This window comes from Sprattus sprattus (genome assembly GCF_963457725.1).
Source record: "Sprattus sprattus genome assembly, chromosome: 6".
NCBI lineage: Eukaryota > Metazoa > Chordata > Actinopteri > Clupeiformes > Clupeidae > Sprattus > Sprattus sprattus.
In genome coordinates this window covers 16,427,650-16,451,142 of record NC_137925.1, presented here as the reverse complement: position 1 = coordinate 16,451,142, position 23,493 = coordinate 16,427,650, and the positions used below count along the sequence as shown (strand labels likewise).

Genomic DNA, 23,493 nt, shown 5'->3' with positions numbered 1-23,493 from the left:
CTGCTACTATCTTCTTCTTCTTCTTTGTCGTCTTCTCTTTCTTCTTCATCTTCTCATATCCTGCTCAAGAGCTACGCCGTTTCGGATCCTTAGATAAACTTCCGCCCTAATCCTAATAATATTAGCCCTTAGCAGTACGCTGCTTTATCTCGGCCACAGATATTGGCTGCTGGAATCAGGAGAATTAGTGCTATCAGCCAGCTCACGCCAGAATCATGAGAGGCTGTCAGGTAAACAATCAGTCCCTTCAGGATTTGGCAATCTTACGTTTTCACAAATTCATGCAAACTCATGGATTTCCCACAATTGCTGGTTGCTGGTGTCTCTTATTACCACATTACGACAGCAAAAAAAATAATTTCTTCATTATTTGCAATTGATTTTAAAAGTAGCTACATTTGCCGTGAGAGTTCTCAAAATTGCAGTGATTTTTAAAATTCCCACAGCGAATGTTGCTACTTTTGGCCGCAACAATTGCAACAAACCCTCGCAATTTCCTGGTGAGGTCACAATTTCTCTCTCTTTCCCTTCACTGTCCCACTCTAGCTCTCTCTTTACCTTTCACTATGTCCCACTCTAGCTCTCTCTTTCCCCTTCCATGCTCTCTCTCTCTCTCTTTTCAGTTGTGTATTAATGGTGTAACTCTGTGAGAGTATATGACTAGGGATGGGAACCGAAACCCGGTTCTTGTTTAGAACCGGTTCCTAATGAGCCGAATCTTTGGAATCGTTAGCCAAATTCATAACCGGGTCTGTAAACGGACCTCTGTGCCGTTTGCGCATGCGCGAACTCTTCCTTTAAAAAATCAGACCGCAGCAGAAATGGCAACTAGACAGAATCGATCTAAAGTGTGGGTTTATTTCACTCGAACAAATGCAAACATGGTCACTTGTAACGTCTGTAAAACATGTATTTCGTCAAAGGGAGGAGGTACATCTACTATGAATAAGCACTTGAGCACACAACATGGTATTAAATTACAAGATTGTCATGTTTTTGATGCCTGCAGCAGCTCAACTAACGACGGCGCTTCATCCCTAATTTACCGAGGTAAACTCCTCAAAATGTTGTATCATAACAGGTGTTACTCGTGTGTTATCAGCAAACGTTTGCGTTGTCGTGTTAACCATACTTAGCATTTAATTGCTTAACAGAATGGGCGATGTTGGACATTGTCATATAACTTAGGCTAGCTTAGCTGTAGAATCTTCTATTTTCAGCCGTTGGCTTGAGGCAGAGGCAGTGCTTGCCTCCACTCTGTTGGTTCTAGAAAGTTTGCTGATAACACACGAGTAACACCGTTATGATCAAACATTTTGAGGAGTTTACCTTGGTAAGTCAGGGATCAGGGATGAAGCGCAAAAGACTCTGTTAATAATGGCGTTGCCTAGCAACGCGTGCAGCTCCCTAGATATGGATAAGTTTCTCGTAGCCAATTCAGTTGCATCAATAGTTAAGTTTTAAATATACTGAGTGCCTAGTTTGCGAATCATCTTTGTTCAAATACGTATGTGAGGCATTGTGTGCATGATACAAGTATGTTTCAGTACGTTATTGTGTTTGTAGTGGGTTCTACATTACTATTAGAAGCGTTAAGCATATAGTTCGTGATTAGCCATACTACCAAGCAACCTACAAGAAAATATACAGTCCTTTACTCAATAACAAGGGCTTCATGTCAGATCAGAAAATTCAACGATTTTGTTAGTGCAATTTTATTGCCAGATTTAGTTTATCTCAAGAGTGCAATGAGGGAGGGGTTTAGATTGGACTAACCTAAACTAAACCTGGATGCATTGTAATGTTCCAACAATTATGAGACATTTCCTGAGGTATAGCCTATCTGCTCTGGAAAAGAAAGATCAGTAGGTAGCAGAGGAAGGGTTGTATAGGGGTTGTTTGCCATTTCACTCATTCACTCATACACTCATCTACAGTATAGATGAGTGAAATAGCAATCAACAGTGTTCTTCAATGTCAATGTATAGCTTTAGAGTTGACACTCTCACCACATATGCATTTAAATATTGTTGGTTTATATTTAGTGGCAAGAATGTCTGTTTTTTAATAAAAGTTTTTGGTTATTTATTTAAACATTCTGTTTATGGTGTGTGCAGCATTCTAGAAATGTATATAAAAGAACATTAATGTAAAAAAAAAAAAACCCCGTTTGTGCTCTTTTTTCACCCCTTACCCATTAAGAATCGATAAGAGAATCGATAAGGAATCGAATCGATAAGCAGGAATCGATAAGGAACCGGAATCGTTAAAATCGTAAAGGTTCTCATCCCTATATATGACAATGGTTTAATAAAGGAGTGTTAAACTTCTTTATCTCTATCCCCACCCCCCACAACACACACTCACGTCTCGGTGCTTTCGGCCTCCAGGACTGACTGGACGGGCAAGTAACCTCGCTGCGGGTGCTTGCTGAAGTACTGCTTCGAGCGGAACTTGTTTTTCAGCGTCTTGGCAAAGTCCCTCATCCTCTCCCCGGAGGTGGTCTGGCACGGTGATTAGGGTCAAAGGGAGGATGAGTAGAGGACGAGAAAAAGAGGAAAGAGAAAGCGAGTGAAAGAAAGAAAGAGAAAAAGAAAGAAAGAGAACATCTCCCCTCCAGGTCCTTGCTGCAGGCACAGCAGTAATCAGTAATCTCTCCCTGGGGTGACCCGGAGCTTGACCCAGTCCGGACAATCACTAGCCAGTAGCCTCCATCCATCACCTGTGCACTAGCAGCTAATTAATTCACCCACCACTGTTTAAGAAAAAAAATCCCCCTGCAAACCTTATGGCCAATCACATACTGCTATTGCACAGTCTGTGTGTGAGCAGTCATTAAGGAAATGAGTCCGGAGTCATATTTTATTTCCGAGGGCCAGCGAGCGTGTAGCACTTCCCAGGACTAGACTGGAGGGAGTTGGCAGACTGGCTGAATATTTGAGCGGCACAAATGGCATGGGATGGTAAGAGCTGAGCTGGTGCCAGTCCAGGAAGAGGAGGACCTAAAAAAAAACCTCATCTACTGACTCGACTGAGTCTAAAAAAAAACCTCATCTACTGTACGCTCAGTCACATCGCCCGTCTGCTTGGTGTCAGAGACGCAGCTTGCTAATGCAGCCCGGCACTGGCCATGTCACTGCAGGATTGTGCTGACTTGGAGAAGCCCCACACATCACTGTCTCAGCCACATCTAGTATCTCTAGTATCTTACGTCTGTTTATATGTCTGTATTGTATTCTGTCTGCAGTCTTCTTCTTTTTCTCTCTGCCTTTTAGCTTTATATCACTCGTTTTATCTCCTTTCTTTCCTTCTTTTTCTGCTTTTTATTTCCCACCATTCATTCCTAACTGTGTCATTCATTCAGACCCTTCCGACCTCGCCGGCGTGTCTTACGGGGGTGTAGTACTCCATGATGGGGTAGTGCAGCTTCTTCCCTTTGGTGGTGCGCCCGGTGAGGAAGCACGTCTGGCAGATGTCCACGTTGAACTGTTTGAGGCTGCGGTACCTGCGGGGAGCCACAGGGGAGCGGATATAAATACCACGGCAGGAGGAGAGGAGGAGAGGACAGCAGAGTAGAGACGAGCAGAGCTGCTGCTGCTGCTAACTCAGCTGGGGCCTTCGGGCACGACCGACGCAACAGAAGAGCCTACAGCATTCCTCAAGTCCAATAGCCAATCACAGGTAGCTCACCTGCTGTTTGTATGGAGGGAGGCTTAAGTACACTTCTGTACACCGCTGTTTTATACACCCAAGGTGGCTGACAGGAAATGTACACAAGCTTCCAAAATAGTTGATTGCAGTGAGGTGATATTTGCAGCGATAACTTTGCCAACCGGTATACTCAGTGTAGCCTACCCTCCCAATGGAAATGATTACAATTCTCTGACAGAACAGTGCTGTTATGGCAATTAACTGATAGGGCTGGCCCCTTGAATATGCTTACAAGTACACACACATACTCACATAAATACATACATGCACGCACACACACACACACACACGTGCACACACACACACTCACCTGAAGCCTTTGATGGGGCACTGTTTGCAGATGTAGCACTTGGCCTGGTGCTTGGCCGACTCGGCCACGGCGACGCGGTCCAGGACCGGCAGCCACACCAGAGACTGGGGCTCCAGGCTCATCCATTCCAGGAAGTGGGATGCCTCGATGGCCGGCTTCCCCGGAGCCTGTGCGGGATACAGAGTGAGAGAAAGAGAGAGAGAGAGAAAGAGAGAAAGGGGAAGGAGGATGAAGAGGGCAATGGAAGATCAGAGGCAGAAGACAATCAGGCCAGGCCATGGTTTTGTTTCTCCCTTTTACTTCCGATTTCATCATTGGTTGGTTCCACACTTTTGGTTTCAGTACGAGACTAATTATCACATCCAGATGGTTGACATGAAACACCAGGGAGGCCTTTTACCTCCTTAACCTCAGCTCCATGCCCTCCGGGGACTCATCGTCATCGCCAATTTTCATTTCCATCGAGCCGTTCCGTTTCACTAATAACTTCTTTCATCAGTATTAGCACACCCTGGGAGCTGAACTCATTTACATAGCGCAGCCAAAGGACCCGTGTTCAAAACCAACTTCAGGGGATTCAACGTATAGAGCTCATATAGCAGAAATACCACGAGGAGGAGGAGGAGGAGGAGGGGGAGGAGGCGATTAGTGGGAAAGGAATAGGCCCTTAAGTACTTTTAGGTGTGGATTTAGGGGTTGCCGCCGAGTCGCAGATGAGGAGGAAGACGAGACGAGCGGGGTGGTAAAAAAAAGAAGGATAACGGGGAAGTAGAAAGAGGAATAAAGGGAGGGGACAGACGAGGTGGCGGAAAATCCGTAATGTGCTGAATCCCTCATTAAATGCACATCAAAGATGCATTAAAAGGTTGATTTCCCCCGAGGTCCGTTGGCTACGGCTTGAACACGCTGCCGTAATTAATGTGAGCCGCTGCCTCGTCGCCGTATCGCCGTGCACGCCTAGCTACCGAGAGCAGCCATGTGCGACGCCTCAGGGGAGACCGGGGCCATGCTTGAGAGGGAGTGTGAGTGTGTGTGTGTGTGTGCGTGCATGTGCGTGTATGCACTTGTGTTTGTATGTATGTATAAGCAGGGGGATGAAGCTGTTTGTATGAGTTAGCCTGTGTCTGGTTGAGTGTCTGTGTGTGGCAGAATGTCTGTGTGTGTCTGTCTGAGACATCTGTGTGTGGTCGAGTGTGTGCTTGTGTGTTGTGTGTCTGTCTGTCTGCTTCAGTGACTGTGTGTGTGTCTGTGTTTGGGCATGGGCATTTGAGCATGTGGATATGTCTGTCTGCCTCTGAGGCCTGGTGTGTGCATGTTTAATGTGCATGTGTACATGTATTGACATATGAGTATGTGAGCAAGCTCTGCTGTTAGACTACAGCTGTGAGGGGGGAGAGAAAACATTTCAAGCCCTGATTCTCAAGGCATGCTAAAGTTCAACTGAGGTTCTCTCACACACACACACGCACTCATGCACGCACGCACACATAAACACAAACACCACACGCACACACACACACACAGACACACTCACACACACACAGACACACACGCATGCACAAACAGACACACTCACACAGACACACTCGCATAGACACACAAACACTGACACACACATGCACACAGACACACACAAACAAGCAAAAACACACACACACACACCTGACTCCTAGCCTGGACTTCCTCATGACACGTATTTAGCGCAGAAAGATACAAAAAAAACACATGTATCTCGGAGCAAGAACAAACCCCAGCATGATGCCCACCCACCGGGCTTCCCATCTCCTCCCTATAGGCCCCTTTACTGGGCCATTTCACCACTCAGCCTCCATCAAATATGCAAGAGGGATAAATTGGCAATTTGGGCACAAGCCCTACTGGCACTGCACTGAAATCGCATGTGCTAATGAAAGGCCTAACATGGAGCGAAATGTCAAAATGAATAGGCTTTAATTATCTACTGCACCCTCTTATCAGTTGGGGCTGCAACTGGGATTTAATTAAAGGATTGGCTTCCAAAAGGGAGGAAAACACAGTATAAAAAAACACAGTAGGATTGGGAAGGAGATTCAAAGGCGATTTGCAGAAGAGAGCAAGAGATAGAAAGAGAGCAAGAGACAGAGAGAGAGAGAGAGAGAGAGAGAGAGAGAGAGAGAGAGAGAGAGAGAGAGAGAGGAGATGCTGAACCTAGGCCAGATTTATTTATTGGCTACTAAAGTTAAATGTCACACAGGAGGCAGTAGGAGTCCAATAGCCTTTGTTGTCTCTGGCGAGGGAGCTATGAACTACACACACCCTCACAAACACACATATGCACTCACATGTCCTCACACACACACACACACACACACACACACACACACACACACACACACACACATATACTCACATGTCTACACATATGCACTCACATGTCCTCTCTCGCACACACACACACACATGCACGCACTTGTCCATACACACAAAGACACTCTAACACACACAGACTCAATGCCAGCAGTGAAAACACTGTTGGGGCTCTAAGCGATGCTTGTGTTGGTGGTACAGCTGTAGTGCATTGGCTCTGTGAGGAGAACAGATGCTGAATGGCCTGTCAGTGGAGGCTGAGGCCTGAGAATACCACTGCTTGTGCTGGTGCTTACAACAGGCCCTGGCAGCCAACCACTACGGGCCTGGAACACAGTCCACACCCAAAGCAGAAGCTAGGAGCAGAGGGAGAGATGAGGCGGCTCGACTTACAGAGAGAGTGAGAAGAGAGAGAGAGACAAAGACAGAGAGATACATAGAGAAGGAGCGAGTGAGAGAGAGAGAGATTGAGAGGGAGCTGGCAGAACGATGTGAAATGATGAAGTGTTCAGGTTGAGGTTAATGGTCTGTGGCTGGGGTTAATGAACACTGTAAGGTCCAAGGACCTTAGACTTCAGGTCAGGGATAGGGTTGAGTAAGTAGAAGTGTGAGTGTGTGCATGTGTGCGTGTGTGTGTGTGTGTGTGTCTGTGTCTGTGTCTGTGTGTACATATATTTCTACATTGATGTTTCAGAATGTGTGTGTGTGTGAGTGTGTGTGTGTGTGTGTGGGGGGGGGGGGGGGATTTACACATTCATGGTCGCAATTTTGTGTGGTTGAGTGTGTTAGTGTGTCTATATCAGTAGATGATGGAGTGTGTATCTGTGTTTGTGTGTAAGTGAGTACAAGGCCATAATTTTACATTGATGTGTCTGTGCATGTATGTGTGTGTATCCCATATTTTTCTGTGTGTGAGTGTGTGTGTGTGTGTGTATGTGTGTTTGTAAGTGAGTGAGTGTGTGTGAGAGTGAGTGTGTGTGCGTGTATTTGAGTGATTAGTGAGAAAGTGAGTGAGTGAGTGTGTGTGGAGTGTGTGTGTGTGTGTGTGTGTGTGTGTGTGTGTGTGTGTGTGTGTGTGTGTGTGTGTGTGTGTGTGTGTGTGTGTGCGAGAGAGAGAGTGTGTGAGTATGTGAGTGTCTGTGTGAGCGCACACGTGTGTGTTAGTCTCACCATGCGGAAGCAGCTGCGGACACTGGGCTCCACATTGCTGCCTCCGAAGGCGGCCACCTCGCCCAGCTGCCTTGGGATCTGGATGGCCTCGTGCAGCAGCAGACTCAGGTGCCGCTGGTCCACCAGGTTGCCCTGGCCACACACCTGCCCGAACAGATCTGACCAACACACAAACACACACACACACACACACACGTACACAAATGTACACATAAGTGCAAACAAAATATCATATTCACACATATGCACAGCAATAGAGTAATCACTGTGTCTGCCAAAGTGTAAGGTGTTGTGGAGTGAGTGTGTTCTTGCGTTTGTGTGTGTTGTTTGTGTTCCTATGCACATGAATGAGAAATTTGGACGGTAGTTGAATGTGGGTGTTAGTATGATGAGTGTGCGTACTTTGTGTCACTGAGGGGGTGGGTTCTTTAAACAGCGCGATAGTGTAATTAATTTATGCCTCTGGCTCTACAGTACCCATATGCGCTGGCAGCTAGGTGTGAACCTTTCGTCTGAGTGCGTGTGTGTGCGTGTGCGTGCGTGTGTGTGTGTGAGGGTGGCTGTGTCAGTTTAATTGGAGACAAAAGGGTGCATTAGCGAGGCCTTGTCAGGGGAGAGCTGGGTCGTCAGGCTCAGGTCCTGACGCCTGCTGTCACAAAGTAGATCGATCTTGACAGCCCTGTATAAAAAGATGAGGGAAATGTGTGTGTGTGTGTGTGCGTGTGATTGTGGTAGGGAGTGTAACTATCTGCACTTAAGACAGTGTGCTTGCATGTGTCGAAAAATCGAAAGAGTGAGTTTGTACTCTATGACACTGAAGGAGAATGTGTGTGTACGTGCGCGCGCGCGTGTGTGTGTGTGTGTGTGTGTCTGCCATAGCTATACATCCCTCCGTGTTCTTCCCTTCCTCAAAGCAGTAACATTACCATCCCTGTGTTAAAATGCCAAGCAGCACTGTCCCACATCGGGCACCTTGAACTCTCTTCTCTATGTGCCTAACCTCAGTTGAACCAGATAGACTCTTTTACAGCAGACATCAGCAGTGTTCCCCAGAGAGAGAGAGAGAGAGAGAGAGAGAGAGGGAAAGAGAGAGAGAGAGAGAGAGAGTGAGTGAGAGAGAGAGAGAGAGAGATAGAGAGAGAGAGAGAGAGAGCTAAAGAGAGAGAGAGAGTGTGTATGTGTGTGTGTGTGTGTGTGTGTGTGTATGATCAATTACCATGCCAAAGTAGCATGGTAACCATAAGGCGTAGCTTAATGTGCCCCATGGGTAATTCCCTTTTCTTCATCGCCAATTAAAAAAAACAAATAAATAGAGCAACGCTATGTTGCCATTCAGCTTTTCATCTCTCTCTCTCTCTCTCTCTCTCTCTCTCTCTCTCGCTCTCTCTTCTTGTTCTATTTTCTTTACTAGTAATGACAGATGGCAAGGCGGCCTGCAGGACGTCTGGGTTTGACCTGGCACTGCTGACTCCGCGCCCGCCTGCCCGACCTCCCTCTCACGCCCTCCACCTCATCATGCCACACTGCCACACTCCCTCTCTCTCTCTCTCCCTCTGTGCTCTATGTTTCTCTTCATCTCTCTCTCCCTCTGTGCTCTATATTTCTCTCCTTCTCTCTCTCCCTCTGTGCTCTATGTTTCTCTTCATCTCTCTCTCCCTCTGTGCTCTATGTTTCTCTTCATCTCTCTCTCCCTCTGTGCTCTACGTTTCTCTTCATCTCTCTCGCTCTCTCTCAGGTCTTCAGCTTCGCTGGTCCATCTCTGTGTTGCTATCTCCATCTTCCTCTCTTTTTCTTCTCTCCTCTTCATCTTCCCAATTTTGGTTTCTTTTTTCTGTCCACATCCCTTTATCTCTTGCTTCCTCTGTCCCTATCTTTCTTTCTCCACCACTTTTCTCGTTCTCTCCCTTCTCCCTCAGCTGCTGTTTATTTATATAAGCTGACTTGTTAGAACAAAAGCAACAAAGCAAAGCTGTAAAACATAATGCCCCTGCTGCCATAGCATCCTCTCTAGCCCATAGCCACTATCAAACCAGACTCGGGTGAAATATTAAGAGTGTAATTGAAAATCGAAACAGGAGCGAAGCCAGGGAGAGGCTGGATGGAATTTGTTATCCGATCGCACACACAGCTGATGTTGAGGCTAATGCCCCGTCTCTCTCTCTTTCTGTCTCTTGCTCTGCTCTCTCTTTCTCTCTTTCTTTCTGTCTCTTGCTCTGCTCTCTCTTTCTCTCTCTCTTCTTCTTTCCAATTGAGATGAGGACGGGAAGCTTTCAAACTTATTGTGGCCATGTGCTCCATTAGTGTAAGTGGCTCTCTCAGTGTATGTGTGTGTGTTGTTAGGGTGTGTGTGTGTGTGTGTGTGTGTGTATTTATCCGTGTGGAGGTATGCGAAAGAGTGTATGTTTGGGAACACTTTGAGTGTGTTTGTGTGTGTGTGTGTGTGTGTGTGTTTGGCAGACTTACATTTGTATTTCTCCTGGAGATCGGCTTTGCACAGGCTCACCAGGCCTGTCTTGAAAGAGAGGACCCGCATCTTTCCATTGCGACCGCTACAGTAGTCGAGAGATAAGGGAGAGGGAAGCAGAGGGAGGGAAGGAGGGAAGGAGGGAGAGAAACATAAGAAAACTCACTAGAAGGAAGGAAATGATAGTGGACAGTCCCAGTGTCCACGTAAAATCCACAGAGTGGGATTCAGAGACACAGAGAATGAGTCAAAAGGCACCAGATAGAGAGAGACAGAAAGAGAAAGAGAGAGTGTGAGAGATAGAGAGGGTGATGAAAAGAGAGAAAGGTAGAGAGAGAGAGAAATCAGGTGGGGGGCTTTATCAGGTGCAGTGGAAGCTGTGTGAAATGGGTCAGAGTATTATTGACCATAGAAGCGTAAAAACACAAATCTTGTCCCACGTCTGCCTCCATTCGCCTCCAAATCCAATAAGGGCTGCAGCTGAGCGGGCACAAGCACGCTGCCCCCCACCCCCTATATGTGTGTGTGAGTGTCTATGCAAGTGTGTGTGAGTGTGAGTGTGTGTGAGTGTGAGTGTGAGTTTGTGTGTGTGTGTGTGTGTGTGTGTGTGTGTGTGTGTGTGTGTGTGTGTTTGTTTGTGTCTGTGTGTGTGTGAGAGTTTGAGTGTGTGTGTGTGTCTGTGTGTGTGTGTGTGTCTGTGTGAGAGTTTGAGTGTGTGTGTGTGTCTGTGTGTGTGTGTGTGTCTGTGCGTCGGCTCGATGCGCTGCAGCCGGGGCTAGTCGGAGCTTAGCCAGGGAACACATGCAGAGCAGAGGCAGAAGCGGTGGTGGTGGTGGTGGCCCTTGGAGCAGATTTCTACACAGCAGGGAGAATAGGATCAGAGACCACAGGCTAGGCTGCTTAGCTACAGGGACACGCTTCTGTCTGAGGATCTCAGAGGGAGAGAGAGAGAGAGAAGGCTTAGATAAAAGGAAAGAGAGAGAGAGACAGAAAAACAGACTGGAGGAGTGAGAGAGAGAGAGAGAGAAGAGGAGGATTGTGAATGTATGTATCTTCAAAAGGGTCAATGGGGACAGGGTGGAGGCACAGTGGAGCAGGGCGGAGTGTGTGTGTGTGTGTGTGTGTGTGTGTGTGTGTGTCTGTCTGTGTGTGTCTGTCTGTGTGAGCAACAGAGTGTAAGAAGGTAAATGAGATAAAGGGGAGAGACAGAGAGAGAGAGGGAGAGGGAGAGATAGAGAGAGCAGGATGTGCCTATCAGAAAGAATAGAGGACAGGAGGGAGGGAGTGCATATGCAATCACTCCCTGCTCTAGTAGCATGACCTCTCATCAGCACAGGGTTGGGCTGAACACACCGCTATCTCCGTCCACATTCATCATCCCCCCCATCCTTCATGCGGTGGGGGAGAGACACAATGGAGAGATAGAGAGAAAGCAAGAATGACAGAGACACAGAGAAGAAGAAGAGAGCGTATGAGAGCGGCCACATTCTGACCCTGCTGTTTGGTTTGTAAGTAAGTAATGGCGGGCGGGTTATTGCTGGTCCATGTGTGGCTCCCGCTCATTTTCATGCAGGTCGAGTGTTTATCTGGAAACAAAAAAAAGCAATTACTGGAATTTATGTGGAGGCCGAGGAGGGCTGATTCCTTCTCATAAGCAGCTGGTAGTTAAAGAGCCAGCGAACAAATTTATGGTGGAAATGGAGTCACAAATGAGAGAGAGAGAGAGAGAGAGAGAGAGAGAGGGAGAGAGTAAGGGAGAGAGATATAGAGAGTGAGGGAGAGAGAGAGAGAGAGAGAGGGGGAGAGAGAGATAGAGAGAGAGAGATAGAGAGTGAGAGAGAGAGAGAGAGAGAGAGAGAGAGAAAGAGGGAGACCGCAAGAGGGGAGGGGAGGGAGGGAAAAACAAAGCTCTTTTGGCTCCTTTATGCCTGCTGGAAATCAACCCTCGCATGTTCTGTCAAGGCCCTGGCACACTGACGTGAAAGGCGAGGCAAACAAAAGGGGGCTTTTAACTCATTCTCACCCCTCAATTATTGGCTGCCTGCCCAGACGCTTTTGTACTGATTGCTGCACACTTCACAGCAATGGCATCTCCCACTGCGGCAGAGCTGACAGTAATCAGGAGTCCTATCAGGAGCACTATATGCACCAGGGCCTACGTGTCATGGATAGAACTGTGAGGATATTTTAATCTAAAAATGTGTATGAAAATAAAGTATTGACACCCAGCAGGGAATGGTCACACCCCCACCATAGATAAAAACTAATGCTGTCTAAGATATCACAACTCATGTTTTGTAGTGTCTTGTAATACTATGGGCCCTATCTTGCCGATCAGAAACGCAAGTAGGACGGCGCCAAACGCATGTAGCTGTGTGGGCGGCTCTATGGCGCAGTTGCTATTTTAACGGCGGAAAAAACACACTTGCGTCCAGCGCAAGTGTCAAAAGGGTTGGTCCAAAGGAGGTTACTCAGCCATAGGTGTGGTTTGGGCGTAATATGCAATAAACCAATCAGAGCGTCATCTCACATTCCCTTTAAGAGCGAGGAGCGCCTATTCCATAGCGGCTTGTTATTATAATGGCGGAATTACCTGAAGGAAGACCGTGAGGCCACCAGAACGTGTATTACCAGAAACAATCACGGCAATATTTTCCCATGCTTGTTTGGAGAAATGATTCTACTTTTCATTTCTTGTTTTTATTTTTTCAGTTACTAGCATTCGTTTTTTGGTGGCAACATATTTGAAATAAAAGTCACAAAAACATACTTTCCGATGTTTTGGGTTCACCCTCACTGAATCACTAGGTTATGTATGCATGGTAATAATATTGCACCCATCGGCACATGCAGTTCAACCTCACGTCTTCTAAAGTCCTCTAATCTATCCTCATTTATGTCATTGACACTTCCATGATTCATGGCAATGTTGTGTAAAACACTGGGGGGGCACGTATGTGAATACGTATGCTTAGCCCTCTCTTGGCTGTCGGGTGTTACGGGAAATGTTATGAATTCCCCAGCATGTCGGACTAGACCTGCCATAACTGCATGTATAGCCGAACTTTTTGCAGACTGTGATAGGGCCACTGTGCGTCTGTCCCCAGCTTATCTGCCAGAGAGAGAGAGAGCGAGTGAGTGTGAGTGTGTGTGTGTGTGTGTGTGTGTGTGTGTGTGTGTGTGTGTGCGTGCGCACGCGCGCGCGTGCGGCCAGCCACTGATCAGGCTCTCCCAGTGGTGTAGTCCAGGGTATACGCAGGTATACGGAGTATACCCACTTATTTTTCAGTCAGCATTGAGTATACCCACTTCTCAAAACAAGGACCACTACTTCACTGGGCTCTCCTCTCTTCCGATCTCTCCCTCTCCCTCCCTTTTCTCCTTATCTCGCCGCAGACTGTGATATGGACAGTGTGCGTGTGTCCCCAGCTCATCTGCCAGGAGATGGCAGACATCAGAACCGCCATTACAATTAACCTGAATAATTTGGGTCAATGTGTATGCTAGATGTATGCCTATTTTAAAAATATCTTGGATATGGATATCACAATGATTTCCTCATGTGGTAAATACTTTATTTTCCTTGTAATTATATATGGCTTGCCAAAAAATTGGTGTAAATCTCTCGTGAAGACGACAGAAGTAAAGTGTAGCCTATAGGTCCTATACTGTGCGGGCAAGCACATGCGCCCTTAAAATAGCGTTCTGAATACGCGTTACAGACCTTAGACATTGCGCCTCTGACATTAGACCAGCTTTTTTGTGGTCAATGGCGCACGGCGCACGGCGTTGTTTTGAAACTGCAAAATAACACTTGCGCCAGAGAAACGCCTTCTCTGTTCCGCCACCGCCCATGTCGACGCAAGTTCATTTCGAAGCGCGCCTCTGCAGGGGAAATCGCGCTGTGCGCCGGGTGCAAGATAGGAATGATACATGCGTCGGTGACAATGTCAATTGCGCTGGGTGCAAGATAGGGCCCTATGTGTTATTATACGGCTCTTCAGAATGTTCCAAAAAGTACCGCTGATTTGAATGGGCCATCCCAAGTTCGCAGGTGAATATTTCTTGATATTCACCGCTGCGAAAAGATTTTGACCGCTGTCATTGGCAACGGGTTTTGTGCTTCTAATTCACACCTTTCATATCATTCCACAAGTAGTCCAGTCATTTAACGTAACAGACTCATTGTAATTTGAAGTCAGAAAGTAATGGGTTGATACGCAACACCTGAAACTTAAAAGTTCTATTTGCTTGAAGAACTATTTATTTCTAAACGGGAATCACGAAACGGCAACTAAATCATTAAAAAGAGGTCCCTTCAGGACGTAACAACACCCCTCCACTGCGCATCGGGGTGCTGTTCGCCCCGTCGGGATTTATTTTTGGATAATGACCTCCGGACAATACTTTATCGGTTACTTATATTTTATGTACAAAATGAAATGTAGTTCAATGGAGGTGTGTAGTCATGATCAGACATATCCTGAGTCATTTCTACCGTCACGATAAGATGGACGTTATCTAGCAAGTTAACACATCATCAGTCTATACTCTCTATACTCCCGCCATGTTCACCGTGCACACTAAAAAGAACATGGGATTTAACACACTTAATAGGGGTGTAACTCCCACTAGGCTTTCAGGTAACAGAGGGAAGGTGACGCAGTCTGTGGTTGTCAGATCAGGACGGTGGTGAGGACGTGGCAGTGAAGATGAACACTGATGGGGAGGAGCCAGGGCGAACTGAGGTAAAGTGAGGCCATACCTCTCATAAACACCAAATAGTGATTGACAGGAGAGGTGAGTAGGTGGAATTAACTGAAAAAAGGTAGATGTGTGTGTCTGTGTGAGTGTGTGTGAGTGTGTATGTGTATAACTGTGTGCCTGTCATGCGTGTCATGAAGTAATTAGCATGCTCATGTGTCTATGTTTTAACCTGTATGTGTGTGTGTGAGAGAGAGAGTCTTAATTCATCTTGCACTTGTGGGTGTATCTGCCAGTTAAGCCACACATTGACGCTGTAGGGGATGTCGAGTACAGCCGTGTTTGTGTTTGTGTGTGTGTATGACCAAACCCTGTGCTGGTGTGGTGTATACTAGCATATGCAGACAGTTTGCAGTGTGCAGAGGTGGGTAGTAACATGTTACATTTACTCCGTTCCAGTTACGTAAGAACTCTTTACCACTACATTGTACTTAAAGAAGTAGTTTTAATGCAGAATACTTTTCACTCTTTTTCGATTACAATTTTTTAATTATTTTGATTCAGACACACCTTCTCGTCTACAATGTCGACTGCTCTGGCTACATAGACACATAAACAGACGCCACATTGGGCCATATTGAACAGTTGACAGTTGATATCTATGGAGCTCACTATCACAAAGCATTAGTCTCTGAGGGAAATAAGTAAAGAAACTGGGGGTGCATTAGGGTGTGCAGCACTTCAGATTACATGACGTTAGTGTAATGAAAAAACTCATTCATCATGGTTTTGCTGAGTCACTGGTGTCATATTGGGAAAGGCTATACATCAACGACAGGCTTACAAGATTAGGATAGAGAGGCCTGCCTACAATTTAATATTGTTTTATTCAATGGAATGTGAGTTAGTACTGAATGTGCAGATGGCTATGGTATGTTGTGTTTATCAGACAAGCATTTTAAAATGTTATATGTGCTTCAACTGACTGTTTAACATGTATACCTGTGTTGTAAAGGTTAAGCAGTCAGTTGAAGCACACACGGGCATGGCTGAGAATGGCTGAGAGAACTGGCCTGTGTGTGTGCATGTGATGTGCATGAGTGTGATTCATGCGTGTGATGCATGTGTGATACGCATGCGTGTGAAGCATGTGTGATACGCATGCGTGTGAAGCATGTGGGTGATGCATGCGTGTGATGCATGCGTGTGATGCATGTGTGATATGCATGCGTGTGATGCATGTGTGTGTACCTGTCATAGACGTTGAGCAGCCAGTTGAGGCACATGTCGACGCAGAGGGGGATATTGATGACCATGGAGCGCTCCTCCTCCAGCCGCTCGTAGAGGGCAGTGAGTGCGTGGATCAGCTCCACCACGTCCATCACGCGCTCAACCGCCTGCAGATCCTGTTCCCGGAACACCTCCACCACACTTGCCAGGGTCAGCAGGTCCACTGCCATCCACACACATAGACACACACACAGGCATACACACACAAACATGCCCAACCATCCATAACACACAGACATCGATACACACACAAGGAGACAAACCAATGCAAAATCAATGATAATGTTTTCCTTCAGTGTACTTATAGCCATATGTGTAGGTGTATATTCACACACTGACGATGGCGTAAGGCCGAAACGCGTCTGTACGAAAATAAACTGGTCTTATTTCTAAAGAGAAAAGCTTGAGAGTGCGGTTTTTATTCTACTAATAGTTAAGATTCTTTTACTCGCACCCGAAAACGCATTTATATATATTTTTTGAAGTAGAGCGCGCCTATCCCTACTAATAGGTGTATATTGAGTCAGCTGGTCCATTGCAACACACACACACACGCACGCACACACTCATATGCACAGACGAACACATTCACACAGGTCAATGAATGCAAAAGCTCATGCCTGGAGCAAACAGATCCACCCTACAAGAAATTGCACATGTTTGTCTGCAAGCACACAAAACCACTGCTCCCTAACCCATTTAACCAATCGCCATATGTGTGATAACAGTCAGCTAGGGTCTCAGTCTCAGATGGCCACGGACCATCGGATGCACACTGCTTGCTAAGCTCGCAAAACTGTGGAAAAGTGTGGGGTTCCACTCTCACTGGCTCTTAGCTGTGTCAATCACAGGACTGCGAACAAAACAAACAGCAGTGCTTGGGTGATGCTATAGTATGGCATGCAGAGAAATGTAGGTGTTGAGGTGGTTGTTTTGCATGTCATTGTCTTTTCTTTTCATAGACTTGGTTTTGGTTCCAATATGCATCCGTCATCAAGCTGAAGGCTTGAGTCTGCAAGGTTAGGAGGTGCAATGACGCACATAGTGACTATGGACGGATGCAGATATACACACAGACAAGCATCTTTACAGTAACTACAAATGTTTTAAAAATGTAACTGCACAGGGTAAGCTGCTAGCACACACACACACCAGTGTGATCCGAATTGAGCGGGTGCCCGTGGATTAGTCAAATATCGCAAAAGACTAACATCAATATTTACGTAATAATAATTTACTGAAACATCATTGGCTGAATGAATCAAATTGCGAGAAGATGGAGCGCTGACAACTGCGTGAGTTGAGATGGAAAGGGAGACAGCGAGCGAGCGTGGGAGAGTACAAAGGCAGACAATGAAGAAAAGTGAATGCCGCCGCCGGCAAAGATGACAGCAGTACTGGGGATAATTAACAACACGGGACTTAACGATAGGTAGCACAGTAGAATAGGCTTTTGCTGACATTATCACATGCACTGTTGCCAGCTTCAACTAAACTGCCTTATAGCCTAATAACCTTGTTGAATTCACAGGAATGTTTAGTGTTTGTGCTGCATGTGTTTGACCAAAGGATGCCGTGAATGCTCTAGAAATCCTTAGCTAATGTGCAACAAGGCATTCTGATATTGTTCAAAAGTTTGACCAATCCTGAAGAATGCATGGATTAATGTAAGCAGGTAGCGAGTAGGGCATATTTTTTATATATTTAAATATTAGCGGTTCCGGTTGCGGTTGGGCTGAATTGACGCTTCGATTGTAAGTGAGTGGACCCATGCATCACTGTCACACACACACACACATACACACACACACACACACACATACACACACACAGATACACACACAAACTTTCAACATCAGGGTTTTACATGACTACAAAATGTAGACTAAGGTTTTCATTCCCTTAACCAAAAAGCCATTAAAGATAGCACTTCAACCAAGTCTTTTAACACCTTCTCTTAGAGCCCTCCCTTTCAAGGCAAAATTAATTTTCACTTAAAATGTAAATGTATGGCCTTATTATCATAGGGGGGAATGCAGTACATTCGTACAGCGGTGAAAGTGCTTGATAAATGAGTTCCAGAGTGGCTCATATAAATACCTCCACTCACCAGTCAACGGCTGCAGTGGCTCCCTAAACACTTACACCACAGCTGGAGTCAGCAGGTCTTTTGTTCTTTCTCTCTCTCTCTCTCCCTCTCTCTGTCTCTGTCTCTCACACACACACACACACACACACACACACACACACACACACACACACACACACACACATACATCCTTCCAGACGCACACATACACATAAGAAAAAGTGTTCAAACTCAGACCGGGTAAATGTGCCACACTCACATTTGAATGCTATCTCTCACACACACATGCACACACACTCAAACACACGCACACACAAACATACACACATCCTTCCACACACACACACCACACACTCATACACACATTAAAATGTAAAAAAGTGTTCAGAATCAGACCAAGTAAATCTGCCACACTCACACTAAAATGTTATCTCACACACACACACACACACGCGCGCACACACACACACAAACACACACACACACAAACACACACACACACACAAACAAAAACATCAATCACACCTTCACCAAGGACCAACACAGCCTCTTGTAGCGCAGACCCCCCTCTCTGCCTCTCTTCTGCTCAGTGAGTGCATCAGGAGCGCCTGAGATTACACGCCTGAGTGCGTACGGGATGCGAGCAGAGTGTAAACTAATTCAATTGGGCCGCCCCTTAAACGGGTTGGGGGGCCCTTGCTGCCGGCGGCACGCTGGGCGGTATGGATCCAGGGCCATCCACTACTGTCACCTCTAATTGGCTAATGAGATAATGAGGGGGGGAGGGGGCATGCCGCAGTGGAAGGCCCGTGGGGGTGGAGGTCCATGGGTGGACGGAGATGCTAAAAAAGGCCACCTGTGGAGGCTCTTTTCCTCTCTCTCTCTCTCTCTCTCTCTCTCTCTCTCTTGTTGCAAATCTCCCTCTTTCATTCTCTCTCACGTACTCTCCCTCCCTCTCTCTCTCTTTCTCTCTCGTTCTCTCTTCTAATGCCACTCTTCAATCACTGCAATCCAGGCACACAAGCCACTAATTACAATAACAGGCAAGCCTATAATGAATCCTGCTAATGACATGAATTACAGTGGCAGGCCAGCAGAAGGACAGTGAACAAGGAAGAGAGATGAAAAGAGGGAAGTGGGAGAGTGTGTGTGTGTGTAAGTGTGTGCAAGTGAGTGAGTGAGTGAGTGAGTGAGAGCGAGAGAGAGAGAAAAAGAGAGGGGGGAAATTAAGGAAGGAAGGAGAGGTGAACTCGTTCTGAGGGTCGCACGGTATTTCAGACGAATAGAGGACACAAAGACAGCAGGTTAGAGGATGAAGAAGGTGTGTGTTTGTGTGTTTGTGTGTGTGTGTGTGTGTGTGTGTAACATTGTGAAAAGTGTGAGCATTCTACTACCGTATCCAATTAGCTTTAAAGACTGAAGAAGGTGAAATGGGACACACATACACACTCACACACACACACACACACACACAGTCAAACACACACACACTCACAAACTTACCTACACACAGTCACTAACACAAACACACACATTTCTGCCTGGGCAGTGTCTGATAAACCCATCTCCGAAAATCCCCCCCAACCCAGAGGGACATCCGGCCTTCTCCTCAGCCTGACCACTTAATTAGCTTCCCTAAAGAAACTCAATCATGCTCGTTATTAAGCACTAATTAGACCACCCCTCCACCCCAAATTAATGTGTGTGTTGGAGGGCGGGGGTGTAATGAAAACAACAGAGACATGGGCCACGTCCGAATGAAGCCCTGCTTTGAGCTGATCAATGCCTCTCCCCACTCCACAATAACCTACATCAGAAAAGGGGGGGGAAAAACCTCCATGGGACCATAGACACTTCAGACACACTCCGCCGTGAGACTAACGTGATTAGCACGCGCTCCCCAAATGAGCGCGCTGATGATTAAATCATTAAAGGAACGGACACTGTCGGAATACGCCCCATACGCCGTGTCCTCTTGGATTAATCAGCGCGATTCGGCTGGGGGGCGAGAGGGCGCAGCAGACTAGATCTCTATTCATGGAAAAAAGAAAATGTCAAGAAAAAAAAAGAGGGAGCATTTATTATCCCCAGTAGAACCTAAAACAAGCTTTCGGTGGGGGGAAACGGGGACGAGATGAGGAGCAGGATACGCAACGGGGCTCGACAGCCCCCCCGAGGGAAATGTCATTAGAGAAAGACTAATATGAAATATGTAAGTGATGTGTGACGGGATGTATCTCTGCAATCAGTGGGAGATAAGAGAGTGTGACGTGATAAGCCGCTCAGAGGGGGCTGGATGGCGGTAACGTACGTCGCAGGGCCTTCTGCACGCGGCGGAGTTTCATGGCCGTCCGGTACGCCGAGAACTTGATGTTGTTCAGATCCGCTGAAAGAGGGAATAAAGAGAGTGTGAGAGATTGGAAGACACAGACTCACACACTGGCCATTAAAACACCACAGACATATATTTGCTACCATGGAAAGTAGAATTGAAATGCATATTAGGAGAACATACAGGGCTAATATCAACAGCAGCACGATGTGTCACAGTCTGCCATAATTTAAGGGACAGCCACTCGATACAAATAAATAAATGAATAAATCACAGATTACAGCCTTACTATTTTCTATTTATTTTTCAATTTTATATGATTCTTTTATGATTATACATATATTTGTATTTATTACATGTCAATATGCTTATGTAGTACATTCTGTTGTATTGTATGTTCACTGCAGTGCTTTGGCAGAGCACTGTTTCACAGTCATGCCAATACAGCTTGTTTGAATTTGAATGTGATTGGATTGGAGAAAAGGAGGTTGAAGAGAGTGAGTGTGAAGATAACGGAGGCAGGCAGAGAGGGATAAGGGGAAGGAGTGGGAGAGAAAAGGAGAACAAGTGTGTGGGACAGTTTGAGATAGCGAGAGTGAAGAAGACAGAGCGGGAGAGCCCATGAGAGAAGGACAGAGGAGAGAAACAGGAGGGGGGGGACGAGATTTGGAGAGTGTGGGCAACAAAGAGGACGAAAGGAAATGGGGGTGGACAGACAGAAAGGAAGAAGCCAAGAGGGAGCAACAGAGAGAGAGAGAGAGAGAGAGAAACAATAGTCAGAGAAAACAAACAAGCAAGCCACCAGACGAACACAACAGCCGGACCATCCCAGCCTGGCTGACTGGCCACCCCAGACTTCAATCCATTCTCCCATTAGGATAATCAATACCAGTAATGCACCATGACTCATTTTTGGAGGAGGGTTTGAGAAGGGCCGGTTGGTCAGTGCTGAGTGTTGGTCGGATGGGGTGTGTGTGTGTGCGCGTCGCTGACAGTGCCACAGTTTGGACACACCCTGTCAGAATGGATTAATCTGGCTCTGTGACGGGTGTTTAATCAGTGGTTGGAGAGGCGCGGGCAGGCAGGCGGGCAAACAGTCAGGGAAGGAGAGAGAGGGGATGGGGAGGGATGGGGATGGGGAGGGATGGGGATGGGGAGGGATGGGAAGGGAAGGGACGAGGGCCTGCAGGTTAATAGCAGTGCTGGAGCTGGACCCTCTGGCTGCTCCGACAGCACACACTTAATGAGCTACAGCAACACCAGCACAGACAAGGGCCTCTGTATGTCTGTGTATGTATGTGTGTATATACGTATGTGTCAAAGAAAGAGTAAGGGATAGACAGAGAGAAAGAAAGAGAGAGAGAGAGAGAGAGAGAGAGAGAGAGAGAGAGAGAGAGTGTGTGTGTGAGAGAGAGAGAGAGATAAGGGAATATATGTGTGAGGTTTAAAGTATAGGAGTGTGTATATGTGTGTGTGTGTGTATGAGAGCGATACCCAGTGTGGCGCAGTGTGATGTTCTCACCCAGCGACTGGTACAGCTCTGTCATCTTTGGATGATCCCAGCAGGTAGTTTGGGCCTGATGGCTAGAGACGGGATAGAGAGGGGGGAAAGAGGGAGAGAGAGAGAGAGAGAGAGAGAGAGAGAGAGAGAGAGAGAGAGAGAGAGAGAGTGGGAGAGAGTAAGAAAGTGACAGAAAGAAAGAAACATGGAGAGAGAATGGATGAGAAAAAGATTTAGAAAGAATGAGTGACAGTGGAAGAAAATGAGGCCAGAGCATAGAAAGAGCAAAGAGAGAAAGAGAGTGAAAGAGAGTAGAAGAGAGTTACCACAGCCAGAATAAAAAGAGAGAGAGAGAAAGAATGCATGATGTTGGAAAGAAAGACAGAGCACATGTTCATTAAGTGCCCAAGCCCAGGAACACAATGAAAGCCCCGTGTTCACCATAAAATATCCAAAGGGAAACAATGCAGCTGACAAGCCCACTCTGCAGAGAGAGCTTTTATGCGCCAGCAACACACTCATACTCACACTCACACATACACACACACACACACACACACACACACACACACACACACACACGCACACACACACATATTACAAACAGTCTGTACACATGGTACACAGACTATATGTTCTCATGACATGTCTGTGCCTTCCGGAACTTCAAACAGAGTAAGTGAACTCAGAGAATAAAACTCCACCTACACATGTACACACTCACACACGATCTGAAATAAAGATATCACATTAATAAGTAAGAAGGTTAGATAAATAAGTGAGCAGTGAGTAGCCTGGAGCACAGCTTTCCATGCAGTTTTTCTCTTGGGGTGTGCGTGCGGGGTGGCGGGTGTATGAGCTGGGAGCTATGTTTTGTTTTGTTTTTGTTGTTGTTTTGTTGCTTGATTTTTAGCAAGATCATCAATAACCTGTCAGGGATTGACACTGCAAGGTACACATCACACACACACACACACACACACACACACACACACACACACACACACACACACACACACACACACACACACACACACACTCACACACATACACACACACACAAAATCATGGCAGCCCAGGGGAAGGCAGGCAGAGAGCCCTAACAGCCGTGATTAACGGAGTAAATAATGAGAGGGCGTCCTCACAAAACCCCCATCCACAGACACACACACACACACACACACACCCACAGACACACACACACACACCCACACACATACCCACACCCACACCCACACACAGACACACACACAAATAATAGGAGTCAAAGCATTGACCGCGAAGGAGATTCAAAAGTCCCAGGAGTAGTCCTATTCACTACTCCCTCTTGCCTATTCACCGTGTGGTCCACTTCATACTGATGGTACCATTCAAGAGGCACGTTTAAGCACTCAGCTCATCCACAGCTGCAGAAAATAGACTGTAATAACCCTAAAGCAATACATCCAGTGATGAGATGTAAAAGAAACACACAAGCAGACACACATACACACACACACACACACGCTTGGCTCCACAGGCATACACAACAGCTGCTATCATGATGCAGACCAATGACAATGATGCAAGTTCTGCT

General features: G+C 46.5%; 1 protein-coding gene across 2 annotated transcripts in view; it reads right to left on the bottom strand.

Moving 5' to 3' along the window:
- The window catches only part of drp2 (dystrophin related protein 2), an 81,903-nt gene that overhangs the window by 18,866 nt on the left and 39,544 nt on the right, over positions 1 to 23,493 (bottom strand). For both annotated transcript variants that reach the window (XM_080841399.1, XM_080841400.1), the window contains exons 9-16: positions 21,939 to 22,000; positions 20,396 to 20,470; positions 15,957 to 16,158; positions 10,001 to 10,086; positions 7,538 to 7,695; positions 4,022 to 4,188; positions 3,394 to 3,505; positions 2,368 to 2,504 (exon numbers count right to left, since the gene is read on the bottom strand). In XM_080841399.1, coding sequence (XP_080697525.1) covers positions 2,368 to 2,504; positions 3,394 to 3,505; positions 4,022 to 4,188; positions 7,538 to 7,695; positions 10,001 to 10,086; positions 15,957 to 16,158; positions 20,396 to 20,470; positions 21,939 to 22,000 — 999 coding nt within the window. The remainder of the gene's footprint in view (positions 1 to 2,367; positions 2,505 to 3,393; positions 3,506 to 4,021; positions 4,189 to 7,537; positions 7,696 to 10,000; positions 10,087 to 15,956; positions 16,159 to 20,395; positions 20,471 to 21,938; positions 22,001 to 23,493) is intronic.